The 16,523-nt window shown below is 31.8% G+C and overlaps 2 protein-coding genes across 2 annotated transcripts; one reads left to right on the forward strand and one right to left on the reverse strand.

Moving 5' to 3' along the window:
* Nucleotides 1–375: 375 nt before the first annotated feature.
* LOC135799254 (receptor-type tyrosine-protein phosphatase delta-like) lies at nt 376–8,186 on the reverse strand. The gene is made up of 18 exons (XM_065312280.1): nt 7,511–8,186; nt 6,985–7,092; nt 6,641–6,930; nt 6,396–6,591; nt 5,760–6,335; nt 5,242–5,694; nt 4,930–5,193; nt 4,759–4,877; nt 4,200–4,701; nt 3,822–4,139; nt 3,594–3,763; nt 2,630–3,511; nt 2,435–2,569; nt 1,534–2,379; nt 1,202–1,476; nt 1,012–1,147; nt 862–958; nt 376–801 (listed from the first exon to the last, which is right to left on the reverse strand). Exons 2-18 carry the CDS (start codon nt 7,001–7,003, stop codon nt 767–769), a joined length of 5,313 nt encoding a protein of 1,770 aa, XP_065168352.1. The 5' UTR covers nt 7,004–7,092; nt 7,511–8,186; the 3' UTR covers nt 376–766.
* Nucleotides 8,187–12,370: 4,184 nt separating this feature from the next.
* Nucleotides 12,371–15,165, forward strand: LOC135798586 (uncharacterized). The gene is made up of 7 exons (XM_065311453.1): nt 12,371–12,820; nt 12,876–13,071; nt 13,133–13,708; nt 13,768–14,220; nt 14,272–14,537; nt 14,600–14,722; nt 14,791–15,165. The coding sequence occupies exons 1-5, from the start codon at nt 12,545–12,547 to the stop codon at nt 14,436–14,438; spliced, it is 1,668 nt and encodes a 555-aa protein (XP_065167525.1). The 5' UTR covers nt 12,371–12,544; the 3' UTR covers nt 14,439–14,537; nt 14,600–14,722; nt 14,791–15,165.
* Nucleotides 15,166–16,523: the final 1,358 nt, after the last annotated feature.

Raw genomic sequence — 16,523 nt, forward strand, 5'->3', positions numbered from 1 at the left:
CTATCGGCGCAATCGCATTCGTCAGACTTGAAGTTTCAAGTGGCATACACAGGATGTACGCGCCGTGATTGATATAGACAGGGTCGGTTTTATTTTGAACTGTCAGTTTCCAGACAGGTACATTTAAATAGGATTAATTTTTTTTTTAAATTCGATTATTTCTGACATTTTAATTGTGTCAAGGTACGTGCCGTACTCTTAACCGCCCCTTTCAACCACCAATCAAAGTAGTCTACCTCACCACCACGTTGTGAATATTTAGTGAGTACCCTCATAGATTACGCGGTGGGATAATGATCAAAACTTAGGTTTAACCGACACCGTTCTTTTTTCTTTGTCCAAATCAAAATAAAATCAGAATGTTTGAATACTTAGTCCATAGTGATATATTTATTTAAAATGGCACGTGAATTAAATTACACTTTGTTCCGAGTACACTTGCTTCGCCTTGAAGCCTTAGTTGGTATATCCATAAACAACTTAAAATTAAAATATAATCATAACTTAAAATAATATAAAATAAAATAAAATTATATATAGGTACACAATCTGAAGCCAACAGAATGGTGGCAAAAGTTTTTCCTCCAATTTATTTCCAAAGACATGTTCCATTATGTGGAGCTTTGATGTTGATTTTTGCGTTTATATTTAGAAGGTGATTATATCACTGAATAGCGACTATGTCTGTGGTTGCCAAAAAGACTTTGTGATTCTCGAGAAAAACAACTTTTTGGATACACACCATTATTCAATTTTGTGCACTTGGTCACATCGATCTCTTGACAATCGATTCCATGTTCTCTAATGAAAAATGAAGATATTTCAATAAAATGCCGCTATACGAATATGAATTTCACAAACCTTTGTATGCATTCTTCTCCGCGATCGAATAGTCAGTGAATACCGCATCATTATTTAAATATAAAGTTGCAATGTTGAACAAGGCACGAATTTGAATCTATAAGAAACAGTAATCAATTTTTAATGTATGGATGATGGTGTGTATCTTACTTCATCAGTTACGAACTGACGCTTATTATAACGAATATTTCGTACAGATCTATACACGTCGACCACAGGTTCAGATTCAATCGAATCTAGAAGATTACACGTGGCAATAAATAAACCAGATGCAGTGGTACCATTTCTAGAATAGCAACTCGCAATCAAACAAACTCGTATATTTATTTCATAAAAGTACCTGCACATTACTAAAATCCTTTTGAATTCGGGACACTTCATTCTATTCATCTGAAGTCTAGTTTTTAGTAAAATGGACAAACTATGCGGCAGTACTTGGCCTTCGTCCCATCCTTTAACTTCAATTATGTGTACTTGTATATATTCCATTGATACTTCTTTTTGTTCTAATCTTAATGTATGCATGTAAAAATGATCTGTTTCTAAAGCTCTTAAATGAATCACTGTTAAACCATTTGGAGTAATAAAGTGCCCATCATTTTTCCAGGGCTTAATCTGCAAAAATACAAGCTATATTAGCAAAATACAAAATAACAAATATGTAAAACGTACATGGTATTCAGTTTGTAATGAAATTGCTAAATGTACATTGTTGTCCATTACTATTTTCCAAAAGTCATCAACATTATTTTTAAGTGGATGTTGAATGACGATAAATTTTTTGAGTTGCTGGAAACCATCCACAAAGATGGCAATGTTATTGCATGAATTGTCATCTATAGGAGGCGATAAGAAAACGCTGCGAGATGAATGTGGTAATATGTGATGTTTGTTATTTTCGGGGTTGTTCTTGTCATTTAATATGGGATATCTAGTTTGTAGCAATTCCATGAGCTTCAATGAGTGTTCAATATTTGTCATTTCCTGTGTAAATTTGTCTTTATCTAATTTTTTATAAATCGCTGGATAGTATTCATAGTAAGCATTTTGCGGCATGTTGATATACTGAAGTAAAACAAGATGAGCAAACAAATATTCTTCCACACTGTCAATAAAATTTGGTCGCTGGGTTCGAAGATTGTGAACTTGATGGCAAATATCCACTCGATCTTCCTGCTGTGCTTGTTGTATACAAATATGGACCAGTATAAACATATCAGCACCTACATTAGGTTTGCCCAAGGAATGCACTAATATAGGACGTTGTGGAAAGTACCTTATCTCCTGAACTAATTGGAGTAATAAAACTATATTGTCGGGATGTATCTGCGTTCCTTCTATATCCCAATTTGTGAAGTGCAAGAAACGAGTCTCTCTTACAATATTAGCTTGTTGAACTTTGAAATGGTGTATCTCGATACTTATAAATGAGTATACTTTCAGAGTTGTTACTTTGATATTTGAGAGGTGAATTGATTTAATGGAGCGATCGTCAGGCCAGTATTGAATAAACTTTTCCTTTAAAAATAAAACAGTTAATTTTTACCCATATAAAGTGTTAAAGTATGCATACATTTTTTATATCATCTGTGCTAGCGAAAAGCACAATGTTTTCTACTTCTTCTGCAATGACCATCTTCCAAAACTGGTATGGATCAAAAACCGTTGGAGTTGAACAGAAAATATATGCTTTGTCACAAAACGGACTCTTTAAATTAAAAATTGGTTAAATTAAAACCATAAGTAATTCTTATTAATAAAAACTTACAGATATGTAACTAGCATCAAAGCACTCTGCTGCTGAATACACATGACGCAATTTAACGGTTTTCTGGGTTAATGCAATGATTTTATTAAACTCAATCGTCAACTCATCCCCATTTGTAACGTTGTTGACATATGCGTTAAATTTATGTACCGCTACCAGTCGGGAACATTTCTCATTTTTAATTTCAGTTGACTTTATTTCTTCCAATGGAAGTGTTGGGTATTCTAGTATTTCAGAATATTGAGTATTGCGTGTGTGTGTGTCTTTCTTGGAACAATTATAGCTCCATGCCCATGAACCCAGTACTATTATAACAACAATACTTATTATTATTATAGGCAAAAGAAAAAAATATACAAACATGCTTGGAAATTCGGTATCTTCCAATTGTTTTACGAGATACCAATTAGATGACATTTGGTCATCTAATTCATTTACAATCAATATGCCTATTTCACAAAATTCTCTAGCACAATTAAATTCTGGTATTTGTGATAGGTTTATATTTACGTCTGTTCCGACAATTTCTTTGTATTCACTTTTCTGGTAGTGCCCAACAATCCAATATTTCTGTTTTTCTTTAATTGGAACAAGTGACTTCTGATTTTCTCTTAATTTTTCTTTACAATTGCATGTATCGTCCAATTCATTTGCGAGGACAATAATGTACAAATTGCTTATTATTTCAGCATTTTCAACAATCGGCATTGAAATAGTTATGGAATTGTTGATATTTCGTCTTTGAAAAGGCTCAGTGCTGAGAGATGGTTTTAAAATTGGACAAACAAATTGCTGAGTCAGCAAAACCGAAGTAAATTTTGAATTAATTGTTTGTATAGAAACGATTGCCTGATGAGTTTCAGGTTTACACTTAAATAACGTCTGAAACAAGAAATAAAGAAATAATAAAATATGTAAGCATTTTTTGTGAATTTTAGATAATTATATTATAATTGGTACCTACTTTAAAAGCATATGTGTGGTTTTCTGGTACTACGTGATAATATTGTTGTCCATTCACAATAATTTTAAATTTTAAAAGTGGTCCATTTGTTCTATTAGGATGTTGCCATTGCAAATGCAGAATGCGAAGATCGTCCCATTTGGCAACTAAATTCAGTGGTGGTTGTGGAGCTAATCGAAAAGAACATTTTATTAATAATTCAATTTTTATAGGTTTACCTCAAATTACCTCTAATCAATGTGGTTTCATTCAAAAATGTCTCCACTCCATAACTAGAAATAGCATGATTACGCCCAGCAATTGAAATTATGTAGTTTTGGTTGGTAGTAAGATTAGTTAATGTAGTGCAATACATGTTGGGCCATATGTTACATGGACTCAAATAATTAAAAAAGGTTACTTGCGTCCTATATGATTTTAAAATGTAATATTGTTTTATTTTAAATGAATCCAGTATTCCAGTTGGTGGATAAGGTGGACTCCATCTCAATGATATACTTGTTTCTGATAAGCTATATACTTCCGCAAATGAAACTTGATTTGGTACTAAAATCAGCATTAAATACAAAAATGAAATATTTTGAAGCTAAGGCAAAGTAAACATACCACTTGATAATGTCATCACGGCAGTTGACCAAGATTTGTTATAATCATTAATTCTATCCACTTCATTACGAAGAAAATTTACTTCTAATTTGTAATTTGTGTATGAAAGTAAACTATCAAGTGTAATTAAATCATTATATTGCATGTGTTTAGTCCTATTCATCTCGTCTCCTTCACACCATTTACTCTTGCAAATTGCATATGCGCTTAGATAGATTGAACCATTCCAATTTTCACATTCAACAACTAAACCTATTTGAATCGAAGTTTCTAAAGTGGTAATCTTCCGATTAAACATGTTTATGTCAATTGTTTTAGCTTCATCTGTGTATCCTATAATACTCTGCATATCTCCTTGACCTTTCTTAGTAACTGCTGATACTGATATATTGTAAATTGAATATGGTTGTAGATCATCTAATTCAATTGCAGTGGTTGTTATATTTTTTGATTGGATATTTGATGTGTTATTTGTAATCCTACAACCTCTTTTATCCAGAAACTGAAATTATAATTTGATAATTCGAGACATTATTAGATTTTTGTATGGGTCAGTTACCATCCATGTGACGACATAATTGGTAATGATTCCCAAAGCAGGTGTTGGTGCTTCCCAGATAACACTAAGTTTACTAGGTGTGGAAGTAGTAATTGTTAAGTTTGTAACTTTGTTTGGAACTAAAACAAAATTAAATTGATGAGATATTACATATGATATTATTATAATTACCCGATTCGTCTGTAGTAAATATCATGCTATGTATTATTTTCTTGTTTTTAGTCAATTGCAGTGTATAATCAGTAAATATGTCTAATGATGGTATTGCATTACTCAGTTCTAAATGTTTCGAATACTGAATTGCACTGCTTGTTTCATCTCGAATTAACAAGTAATACTTATCTAAGCGACAATTTTGACTGGGATTGTAGGATGTCACATTTATTGTCGTACGTCTGTCGACACTTTCAATTAGAATTTGATTTGTTTGCAATTCTACAATAAAGTTTACAGTGATATGAATATTAATATGATTTAAAGTACCTGCACATGTTGTTTTAAATTGAAATGTTGTCAAGTCCTCACTGAAGCATTCTGATTTTTCCTCAGTCACACATAACACTATCTCATAGTAATATTTATATTCTCCAGTCAAATTGGTAAAATTAATAGCATTGACTTTAGTTGGTGTTATTTCTCCTTCAGTAATAGTTCCATTTGGTTCAAATAAACGAGTGTAATAATATTTTGGTTCCTTTGCCCCGTCATATTTTAATTCTTTGTCGTAGATTGTAATTGTGCAATTTGTGACACAATCAGATTGAGTGAATGCAATTTCAGTTAACACTGGTAGATTTCTTTCTTTACAGAATGGTGTAACATAATTTACATCATTACAACCAAAGTAGCATTCACCATTTGCTGGATTGCAAAAATTTGAAATGCAGGTTGTACACTCAAATGCACAATTGCAGCCATATTTTCCCCTGTCACATACTGAAACATAATAAAAACGGGTAATGTTTGCGAATATGTTTCTGATTTTTAATTGTTCTCCTTACTTTTGTCACAATATTTTCCGGTGTATCCTGTTGTGCAATGACATGATTTCTCATTGCACGTTATTCTGTGTGGACATTCTGTAGTGTTGTAGACATTAGTACATATATTACATTGACTCTGATTATCACTCGTAATAACATCAGTACTCTCGTTTGGAAATGAAATTTTAAGTTGCGTGGTGTTGTGTCGAAGAGAAGAACATTTAATATTATTTGCTGAATCAAAGTTGTACTCTAATGTTGAGAAATGGAAGTTGTTCGTTTTGCTACCTTTGCAGTCAGAATGATTAACAATGTTTCGAATTGCTACCTTATCATTAGTACTAAACGAAATGCGTAAATAATATTCAGCATCTTCATGTACGTCTGAATAAAATGTTTTATAATTCCATTGTGCGTTTTGATCACTCTTATAGTATTCTGTTTTGATGAGCTCTTGCGACACATCATAGAGTTGTAATGTAATATCTTTGGTGAATTTTACAAAAAACGAAATACATAAGTGATTAGAATCCATATAAAACCAACTACTATTAATAAAATTATTGATTGGTTTACGAGCTTCATAATATGTATCTAAAATAATAAAGCAACATTTGACATAAAACAAATATGCATTAAAATTTGTTTACATACAGTTATGATATTTCCACATTGCATTTTCGGTATTAGAATGTATGAATAGTCTTGTAAAATTGTTAAATTTTCCTTGATCGTTGGCATGGTAGGATAATAAATGTTCCTCATTGATTATTACTCCTAATTGTTGATTTATATATCGAATTGAAATGTGACTCCAATAATCAATTGAAAACAGTGGTTTATGTTCAATCTGAAAATGTCTTATTTAAACCTTATTAGTGACATTTAACATTGCATACCTTATGGATGATATTTTCACATCCTCTTAATCTATCATCGGAGTTTGTAGGGGACGCATCTTCTTTACATCGTCTTATTACACTTCCTTTTCCATTCCACCCTCCAAGAATAAAAATGAAACATGTACCCCTTTTTACCTCGGCATTTGAACACAAATAAATTTGTGCACTTGATTTTCCCAAAAATGAAAAATTGATTTCAAATCGATTTTTGATATTAATTTCTCCTATTTTTTCGAATTTATAATTTTGAGTTAGTTGCGCCGATCTAGTCATAATAATTGGGAACACTAAATGAAATTCATTATTAATATATTATAAAATATACTAAGTGAAAATATTACTTTCCCAAGTATAATCCATCACTGGACCAAACGTTGCGTTGTAGGCAACTTCAATATCCCACCCATATTTTTTCCAATTATAATCAACATAATGCAGAGATTCACTACCTTTAAAGTAAGATTATTATTTGTGTTTAATTATATTTTTTGTAGTTCCACTTTAAAAGTTCCACGTTTGCACGGTTTTGTGATAAGAAAAGTGACACTTTAATCACGTGATTTAGTCATGGGTAAAGTTGGCGTCTGCGCATTCGATTTCGGTGCAGCACATTACTATATGAAATGTCATGTGTCAAACTTATTCAAAGGAATTTATAAAACTACATACATTTCTTAGTAGTGTGAAAAATCCGTTATAAGTTATAAGTAGAAAAGATATCATAAACATCACGTATCGCATAAACATCGGTAATCATTGTTAAACACTGGATTCATTTGATTGAATTTTGTGACTGAAGTGCTGTTTGGTTCACGTGAGTCTTAATATCTTGTCTATATATATATAAAAGAAAGTCGTGTTAGTTACCTTGCTTATAACTAAAGAACGGTTAATCCAATTTAGCTAAAAATTGGTGGAGAGGTAGCTTAGGGCCAGGAGAAGGTAATGGGATACTTTTTGAAGTGAAAACTTTTCTAAAAAGGCACTAAACGACACTAAAAAGAGACAAACATGTTTGCGTATATGGATTATCTTGCAGGAGAATAAGAGAACGCAAATACAAAGCTATTATCCCCGTCTCCTCTTTGTGCGATGCTTCGTAGCTACCCCACTCAACATGCAGCGACCAAAACGATCAAATCTTATCCAACAAAACCGTAATGCAACTAGGATTCGAAGGATTGCGATTGAAAGGACTGAAGAAGAACAAAGAATTGCACGTGAAAAGCGCCCTGTTAGTATGACTCGACTTCGTGCTTCTCAATCACAAGAGCAAAGCGAGGCGGAACAACGTTTGCCGGGTTAACTAGTATGCTATAAATATTTAAATACCTGAAATAGGTCCAATTAAGTTGGTTGGTCGTGTGATCCATGTAATTGCGTCGTTGTAATCATCATTGAGGCACGTTGCACGAACTTTGGCTTTTAGTCCAGTTCCAGTCACATTAGCTAACAGCAACCGTGTCTTTCCATGTACTTTGCAGAAACATAGTGGTATAAACAGGAATAATACGCCTGGAAGCATTTTGAATATCAAGAGCAATTTTTATTTAAGCGCTGGCTTTTATATAAGTGTACATTTAATTTTATTTATCTAATCAGTCATTGACAAGTAGACAAGAATCGACAAAAATGTCACTTTAATAAGTATTTCTTAGTATTTTTTAATTAATATACTTTTATCTAAAACGAGCTTTTCCATGTATTGTTAAGTTGTAATTAATTTCATAACATTATGTGCCCCGCAATTAAAAATTTCATTCATTTAATCCGATGTTTTTTTTTTATTTTTACAGCGCAATGGTAGAAATTATTCATAATCTAGGTCATCTGGGCAAATGAGAGTAAGAACCATGACAGATATTTCTCACCATCAAACTATGGTCGGTGTTAATAAGGACATTCTTAAACACAATTAATTTTATAATAAACTCATAAGATAAATTATCAATGTTTGCAAATTCCTATAATTGATAAATACTGTTTAGATATTCTAGCCTTGTCACGCCTACGTTGTCAATACTGTTATTGATATCTTCTAATTCTAATTACATACGGATGAAGTATGATTATGATCTCTAAAGTATTCCCATATCAAGAAGCACAAATGAGTACAAATGTTTTGTTATTCCAATGTCAGTCGTGTTTGCTAGAATATTTTTAAATATTGAATTGTTGCGGCACTTACATGATAAAACTCCATTATAATCGTTGATAGAAAAGATAAACCTTAAGGGTTTCACTAAAACTTTTACCACTCTGCGACATGTTTTGCCACACTGTGGCATTATCAGGCAGATGAATATTAAAATTATAAGTGCTAAATTTGACTATTTATAGAGAAAAAGTTTTATTGAAAAGTGGTGGGGGAACTATTTTAAAAGGTGTAAATTAAGCAATGGGGATTTGTTAACTTCTACCTGATCGTTTAACAATAATTCCTTTTTGTAATAAGTGTTTATTTCTAAAGATTCTAATAGGTTTAATTTTAGGCTTTTATTGCATCTATGTAAAATTTTAAAATTTGGATCGAAATTATGATTATGTTTTAATAAATGTTCGGCATATGTAGACTGATTTGACTTAATTTTGCAACTATGCACGTGTTCTATAATCCGCTCATTAAAAGACCTCCCTGTTTGACCAACGTATACTTTAGGGCAATCACCACATGATAATAAATATACACCGGATTGATACTTTTGTATATACTTTAAAATCAATTATAGGGTTCAAATTTATGGAATAGGAAGATATCAAGTGTTTTTAATTGACAATCACGTGCAAATGTTGATTCGAGTATCGTTATCCGGCTTGAATTACGAGTATATTCCGAGAAAAAAAAATGGTTGTTTGTAAAGTAGGTTTACGATCGAGATGTTTACGTGATAACGTCTTCTTGGTGATATAAGTTTTTGGGAAGTAAGGAATTAATGAAGATAACAATTTTTTCAAATTTTAAATTACATCTATCGTTTTATTCACACTTTTGATGATAAATTTCGGGTGTAAAATGACAAGTTTACTTATTCGACTATGATATACATTTTTCTTCATACATACATTCAAACAAACATATTTTTATACATTTATACAAACATTTATGCATGCATACATACATACATAACATACAATACGATCAGTTACAATCTTCACGTAAATTTATCTGTTTCCAATCTGGGTAATTCCGCACGAGAAAATCTCCATTTGTTTGTATGCCTCTAGAGTGAGAGAGACGGAAGATCAGTCCACTCACTCGAACGCTATGCCTGCCTCCGCTCGTGAGGATTCCGCGTGACAAGTTTCACGGAATGACTGGCAACGCTCGAGATGAGGTATCGTCTCGCTTTTCCGAGACGAGAACGAGACGATACTAGAAAAGTCTCGGTATCGCGTGAAGCCCTCATATTGACATATTTTTATAATGATAATTCTATTATATTTAATCTCCAGGCTACCGATTTCCTATTTATTTCAATTCAATTTACTGAATGTGGAATATGGTGTATATTTTTCATTTTATCTAATTTTTTGCAAAGTTATCTTGAACGGACAAGTAAATCTCATCGGATTAAATAAACGAATTGCACCAAACAGACTTAATGATATTTGATTCCCGGAATGACTTATACTATAGAGAATTGCAAAAAGTCTAAGTAGGTAATTACACTTTAGACAGTTTTGAACCTATCTTGAAACTATTTATAGTATCTAAACAATTGCTTCACATGAATTTGTGCAATAATAATATACCAATAAGTGCACTTTCCAAGTGTTTGTTTCATATTGTAATAAAAAAGCCATAGAAAATATAGTAATAACTAGCGGCCCTGTCGAACGTTGTCCCGACTTCTCTTTCACGAATATTTTCGAAATTCCTGAAAGACTTTTTGAGCTATATGTGCCACATCCATTATTAAAACTCACAGTTTCTATTTCTAAATTTACAAATTCATTCACTTTAATAATTATTGTCAAAATGAGTTTCTATCTGTCAACTAATAATAATAACAGTCGAAAGGTATCGACATCTGATCAGAATCATTTGGAGTTAACAGATAATTGTGACTGTCAAATAATAACAGACAAATAATTAGCAATAAATTAAAATTGCGACTATAATTTGAGATTTAAACTATCCTATCTCTCAAGGTGGATCGAACTGCACATGGTGTGCAAATTTTATTATAATCGGTTAAGAGGTTTAGGAGTCCATTGAGGACAAACATTGTGACACGAGATTTATATATATTAAGATAAGATATTAGATTGCAAAATCTATTAGTAAAACCTAGTAAAGAAATACTGTTTTATTTTTGTCATATATGTTTATCCCATTATGATTTTGCAACTGTGACACACTAAACAACAAAATACTTGAATGCAATGGCAAACTAAATTCACCTTAGTTTATTTTGAGTTACATTTTGTATTCTCTCTAATTAGTGATAATATTACGACAAGGAAACGTTCAATTGTCATAATCAGAATACAAATATGGTGATTTAATGGTTACTTAAGTTAGTTATAAGGCCAATATTCAATTTATTTTTAATTTTAATCACAAATGCATTTCTGTATAGTCTTTAAGTGATAATTGCATTGTTGCATCTGACCATAGTTATAATTAAGCCAACAAGGTGAGGCTATCAATTGGTACCAGTCAAGAAGTAGTTTTTGAATTTTTCTTACTTACTTGATATTTTGAACAATTCATTAATAAAATATCTTTATAAATTGTAGCCTATCTGTTATTTTGATATATAAGCTATATTATTGTAAAGTTTCATTAAAATCCATGCAGTAGTTTTTACGTGAAAGAATAACAAACATCCGTTCATCCATACTTTTCATACAAACGTTTGTGTTTATAATATTATATAATAAGGATATTTGTGCATTTTCAAAATGTAAAGGCTTTATGGGCATCAATACATTTATCGGTAACCCAGAAGGTAGATAAGGGGCTGTCCATTAATCACGTGATCTTTTTTTTTCATTTTTTGGACCCCCCCTCCCCCTTGGTGATACGTCGTGAGGTTTAAGATTACCCCCACCCCCCACCCCCATCATCACGTGTATTTTAATCCCAACAAAGAATAATAAAATTTTTCTCTTTAGAAATCGTGCGTTTGACGAAAAAATAAATACACGTGATATCTTACTCCACTCCCCTCCCCTGGTGATTTTTCGTGATTTTAACAAACCCTCCCCTTCATGCCTCACGTGATTAATGGACAATCCCTAAGATAAAATATACCAAATATGAACATTACTAAACTTGTTTAGTTTGCAACATGCGCTCGTTCATATTAGGAGTACTGCTTGTATTAGCACAGCTTTGTGGTAATATATATGGCGAGGCTCATTTTTTATTTGCTAATATAACAGGAAGCGGTGAAAATGCAAAAATTCACGCGACGTGCGTTAATAATGACTACAATGATGCAACTGCTTGGATTATACCACTGCCCGCCAAATTTACGAAACCAATTTCAGGTATTTATTCACTTAAACATATTTTCGTGCTTACGCTGTTAAAGCGCTTTTTCCCGAGGTTTTGAAATACAAAAATGTGGTACTTTAAACACACATGAATAAGGCCGTGACTAAAATACTTTAAACCCGAACTTTAATCACAGGGTTGTGCTTGCGCATGCGCACTTGATACTTAATATAATATTTTTATTTTATTTAAATAACAATGATTCCCAATGATGAACAGCTAATGATTCCCTGCGATATGTTGATTTTAATTGGGAAAAATATGGATGGGACATTGAAATAGCATCCAATGCAATGTTTGGCCCAGTGATGGATTATACATGGGAAAGTAATATTTAAACTTAATATATTTCATAACACATTAATAATTAATTTCATTTAGTGTTACCTATTATTATGACTAGATCGGCACCCTTGACGCAAAATTATAAATTTGTAAAATTAGGAGACATTAACATCAGAAATCGTTTTGAGATCAATTTTTCATTCTTGGGAAAATCAAGTGCACAAATTTATTTGTGTTCAAATGCCGAGGTAAAAAGGGGTACATGTTTCATTTTTATTCTTGGAGGGTGGAATGGAGAAGGAAGTGTTATCAGACGTTGTCGGGAAGGGGCATCGCCCAGAAACTCCGAAGATAGATTGAAAGGATGCGAAAATGTTGTTAATAAAGTATGAAACTTCAAATTTAATTTATTAACACAAAGTTTATAAAAGTTTTCTTTAGATTGAACATAGACCATTGTTTTCATGTGATCAATGGAGTCAAATTTCTATTAGATATGTAAACCAACAATTAGACGTAACAATCAACGATGAACGTCTATTATCTTATCACGCACAAAACGATAATGAATTTAATAGTTTTACCAGACTATTCATACATTCAAATACCGAAAATGCATTATGGAAATATCATCAATGTAAGACAACTTTTTGCATGAATCAAATTCATATAATGGTTAAAATAATTTATAATTTCAGATACTTATTATGAAGCTCGCAAACCAAACGTTAATTTCATTAACAGCAATAAATTTCTTGTAAATTCTAATCATTTACATATTTCGTTTCTGGCAAATCATGCAAAAGATATAACAATACAACTCTATGACACATCGCAAGAACTCATCAAAACTGAATACTATAAGAGTGATCAAAACACCCAATGGAATTATAAAACTTTTATTTCAGACGTAGATGAAAGTGCTGAATATAATTTACGCATATCGTTTAGTCCTAATGATAAGATAGCAATCAGAAACATTGTCAGGCATTTAGACTGCAAAGAAAGTAAAACTGATAAATTTCATTTATCAACTTTAGAGTACAACTTTGTTACAAAAAGTAATATTAAATGTTCCTCGCTTCGGCACACAGCCAAACAACTTAATCTTCAACTGCCACACAAAAGTATTGATAGTTGTCCAAGTAATAAACAGCAGGAGTGTGACTTATACAATAAACTATTCAATACTACAAATTGTCCGCACAGAATAACGTGTAATGAGAAATCATGTCACTGTTCAACAGGATACACTGGACAATATTGTGACAAAAGTAAGCAATGCAATCAAAAATCACTTGCAAAAAGTAATCTTAAAAAATGTTTGTTTCAGAGTGTGAAAGAGGCAATTATGGTTGTAATTGTGCATGTGAATGTGGGAAGTGCGTTTCGAGCTTCTGCAATCCAGCAAATGGTGATTGCTACTTTGGATGTAATAATATAAACTATCTTGCTCCTGATTGCATGAAAAGAAATCTTCCAGTGTTAACTGGAATTGCATCAACTCAAACTGATTGTGTTACAAATTGCACAATTAAAATCTACGATAAAGAATTAAAATATGATGGTGTCGCGGGACCTAAATATTATTACACTCGTTTAATTCAGCCAAACAGAACTACCACAGAAGGAGAATTAACACAAATTAAAATCAACATTATTAAATTTACAAATTTAATTAAAGAAAGCAAATATGCTTATCAGATAATTTTATGTGTGACTAGTACCAAGTCAAATTGTGGTTTTGATGAATTGACAACATTTGAATTTGAAACAACGTGTGAAGGTAGATAAAGTTTCGAAAAATTAAAAAAAAAAACTTAAAAAATTGTTTCAGAACTTCGTAAAGATCAAATTCTAATTGGAAGTATTGACAGGCGTACGACAATTAATGTGGCATCTTACAATTCCAATAAGAATTGTTTTTTAAGCAGTTATTACATGATAGTTGTTGATTCAGCTAGTAATTCAGTTCAGAAGTCAAAACATTTGGAACTTAAGTAATACTATAACATCATTGGATATATTTACTAATTATTCACTTCAATTGACTAGAAAGTAACAAAATAACACATAGTATTATGTTCACCACAGATGAATCAGGTAATTTTATATTATTTATAATATTTTTGCGCTGAATTAATTTTATTATCTTAATATTTCAGTTCCTAATGCTGTTAGAAATGCAAAAGTTATTTCTACGCCACCTACCTAAGAGACTCAGTCTTATATGGGATCCACCTAAACCTGTTTATGGAATTATCAGGAATTATATCGTCACGTGGATGGTGAATAAATGACGAAAGCATATTTGAAAATTAATGTAAATTAAATGGACCATTTTTCGGTGTTTTAGTTGTATGATAAAAGAGATTGTTTACCCGCGAAAAAATCAGGAATGTTCAATTTAAAAATGTGACAACTACGACAATTGAATTAGATAATCTACAACCATATTCAATTTATAATATATCAGTATCAGCAGTTACGAAGAAAGGTCAAGGAGATATTGAAAATATTATAGGATACACAGATGCAACTGAAACAATTGACATAAACATCTTTAATTATAAGGTTACCACCTTAGAAACTTTGATAGAAATAGGCACTAATATTGATTGTGAAAATTGGACTGGTCCAATCTATCTGAATGCATATGCTACCTGCAAGAGTACTTGGTGTGATGAAATAGGAAACAACGCGTCGAAGCAAATACAATATAAAGACACAACTACAATTCTAAATTTATTTCCGTACACAAATTACACTTTGGAAGTCTTTGTATATCATAATATGGCAAATTCAATTAGTGATTATAAGAAAATACTATATTCACATGTTATGACACAATCAAGTGGTACTTTAATTAAAATATTCAAAATGCCATTTTTTAATTCAATATTATTTTTAGTTCCAAATCGCGTTCCATTTGCAGAAGTCTATACCTTATCAGAAACAAGTTTATCACTGAGATGGAGTCCACCTTATCCCCCAACTGGAATACTGGATTCATTTAAAATAAAATATCATTACGTTTCAAAGAGACATAGTACGCAACAAACCGTAATAAATTCTTTGAGTCCATGTAAAATATGGACAAATATGTATTGCACTACATTAAGTAATCTTACCAGTAACCAAAACTACATAATATCAATTGCTGGGCGTAATCAGAACATATCTAATTATGGATTGGAAGCAATTATAACCGAAAGTACAACATTAAAAGGTACTGCATGTTTTATATTATAAAAACATTCAAAACCGCAGAAATTTGTTGTAGTGCCTGAGCCACCTTTAAATCTCCAAGCATTCTGGGATACATCTCGAATTCTGCAATTACAATGGCAGCATCCAAGTAAAACAAATGGGCCTATTATAGGATTTGATGTAATAGTAAATGGAAATGCCAATTGTCACAAAAAACCCGCAAATTTAACATACACTTACAAGGTAAGAAGATGATATTTCTTGGCCATAATTTTATAATAATTTATTTTATTTCATTTCAGACGTCTTTCCAATGTAAATCACATAGTCCTCTAGCATATATCAGCATACAGACAGTCAATACATTGGCAAAATCAGTATTGTTGAATGAGCAGTTTAAATGTCCCGTTCTTAACGCTTCATTATCATCAAACCTGTGGATAACCAACGTGGACACCAATTCACTAACCATTTTGATTCCCTCTATTCAAAATGCAGAAGATAATAGTAATTTATACGTAATTCTACTTACAACAAGACTGAATAATGCAGGTGATTGTGAAAGACGTATTGGCGAATCATCAATTTCCAGTATACCGTTACACAATGATCAAATTTGTTGGGTAATTGGACATTACAAACAAATTAAATACAGTGAGATAGAAGATAGAGAAATTATTTTCTACTTTACCCTAATGCCGGAATTTAATTTCACTGGAGAACAGTTTGAGGCAGGTATATTAATTGTCAACGAATTTGGGGGTCAAATTTCACATAATTGGTTCAAAACAGAACCTAATTTGAAAATGCATCGTTCTAGTGGACAGTTGTCACCAACAGAGGCAAGTACTGGGTGGTGTGTGGTTTTTGGCGGTATAA

Source organism: Atheta coriaria, unplaced genomic scaffold, assembly GCF_025399875.1.
Source record: "Atheta coriaria isolate IRGN ID8LTWV9N9 unplaced genomic scaffold, Caltech_Dcor_3.1 hic_scaffold_9_pilon, whole genome shotgun sequence".
NCBI classification, from domain to species: Eukaryota; Metazoa; Arthropoda; class Insecta; order Coleoptera; family Staphylinidae; genus Dalotia; species Dalotia coriaria.

Excerpts from the sequence above, each read along its gene's own strand:
- LOC135799254 (XM_065312280.1), bottom strand. Across the intron at positions 3,764-3,821 it reads TGAAACCACATTGATTAGAG|CTCCACAACCACCACTGAAT; the intron begins GTAATTTGAGGT and ends CTTTTCGATTAG. Across the intron at positions 959-1,011 it reads GTCAGTTCGTAACTGATGAA|ATTCAAATTCGTGCCTTGTT; the intron begins GTAAGATACACA and ends TGTTTCTTATAG.
- LOC135798586 (XM_065311453.1), top strand. The coding sequence starts at position 12,545 with ATGACTAGATCGGCACCCTTGACGCAAAATTATAAATTTGTAAAATTA. Across the intron at positions 12,821-12,875 it reads GCGAAAATGTTGTTAATAAA|ATTGAACATAGACCATTGTT; the intron begins GTATGAAACTTC and ends AGTTTTCTTTAG. Across the intron at positions 13,072-13,132 it reads ATTATGGAAATATCATCAAT|ATACTTATTATGAAGCTCGC; the intron begins GTAAGACAACTT and ends TTATAATTTCAG.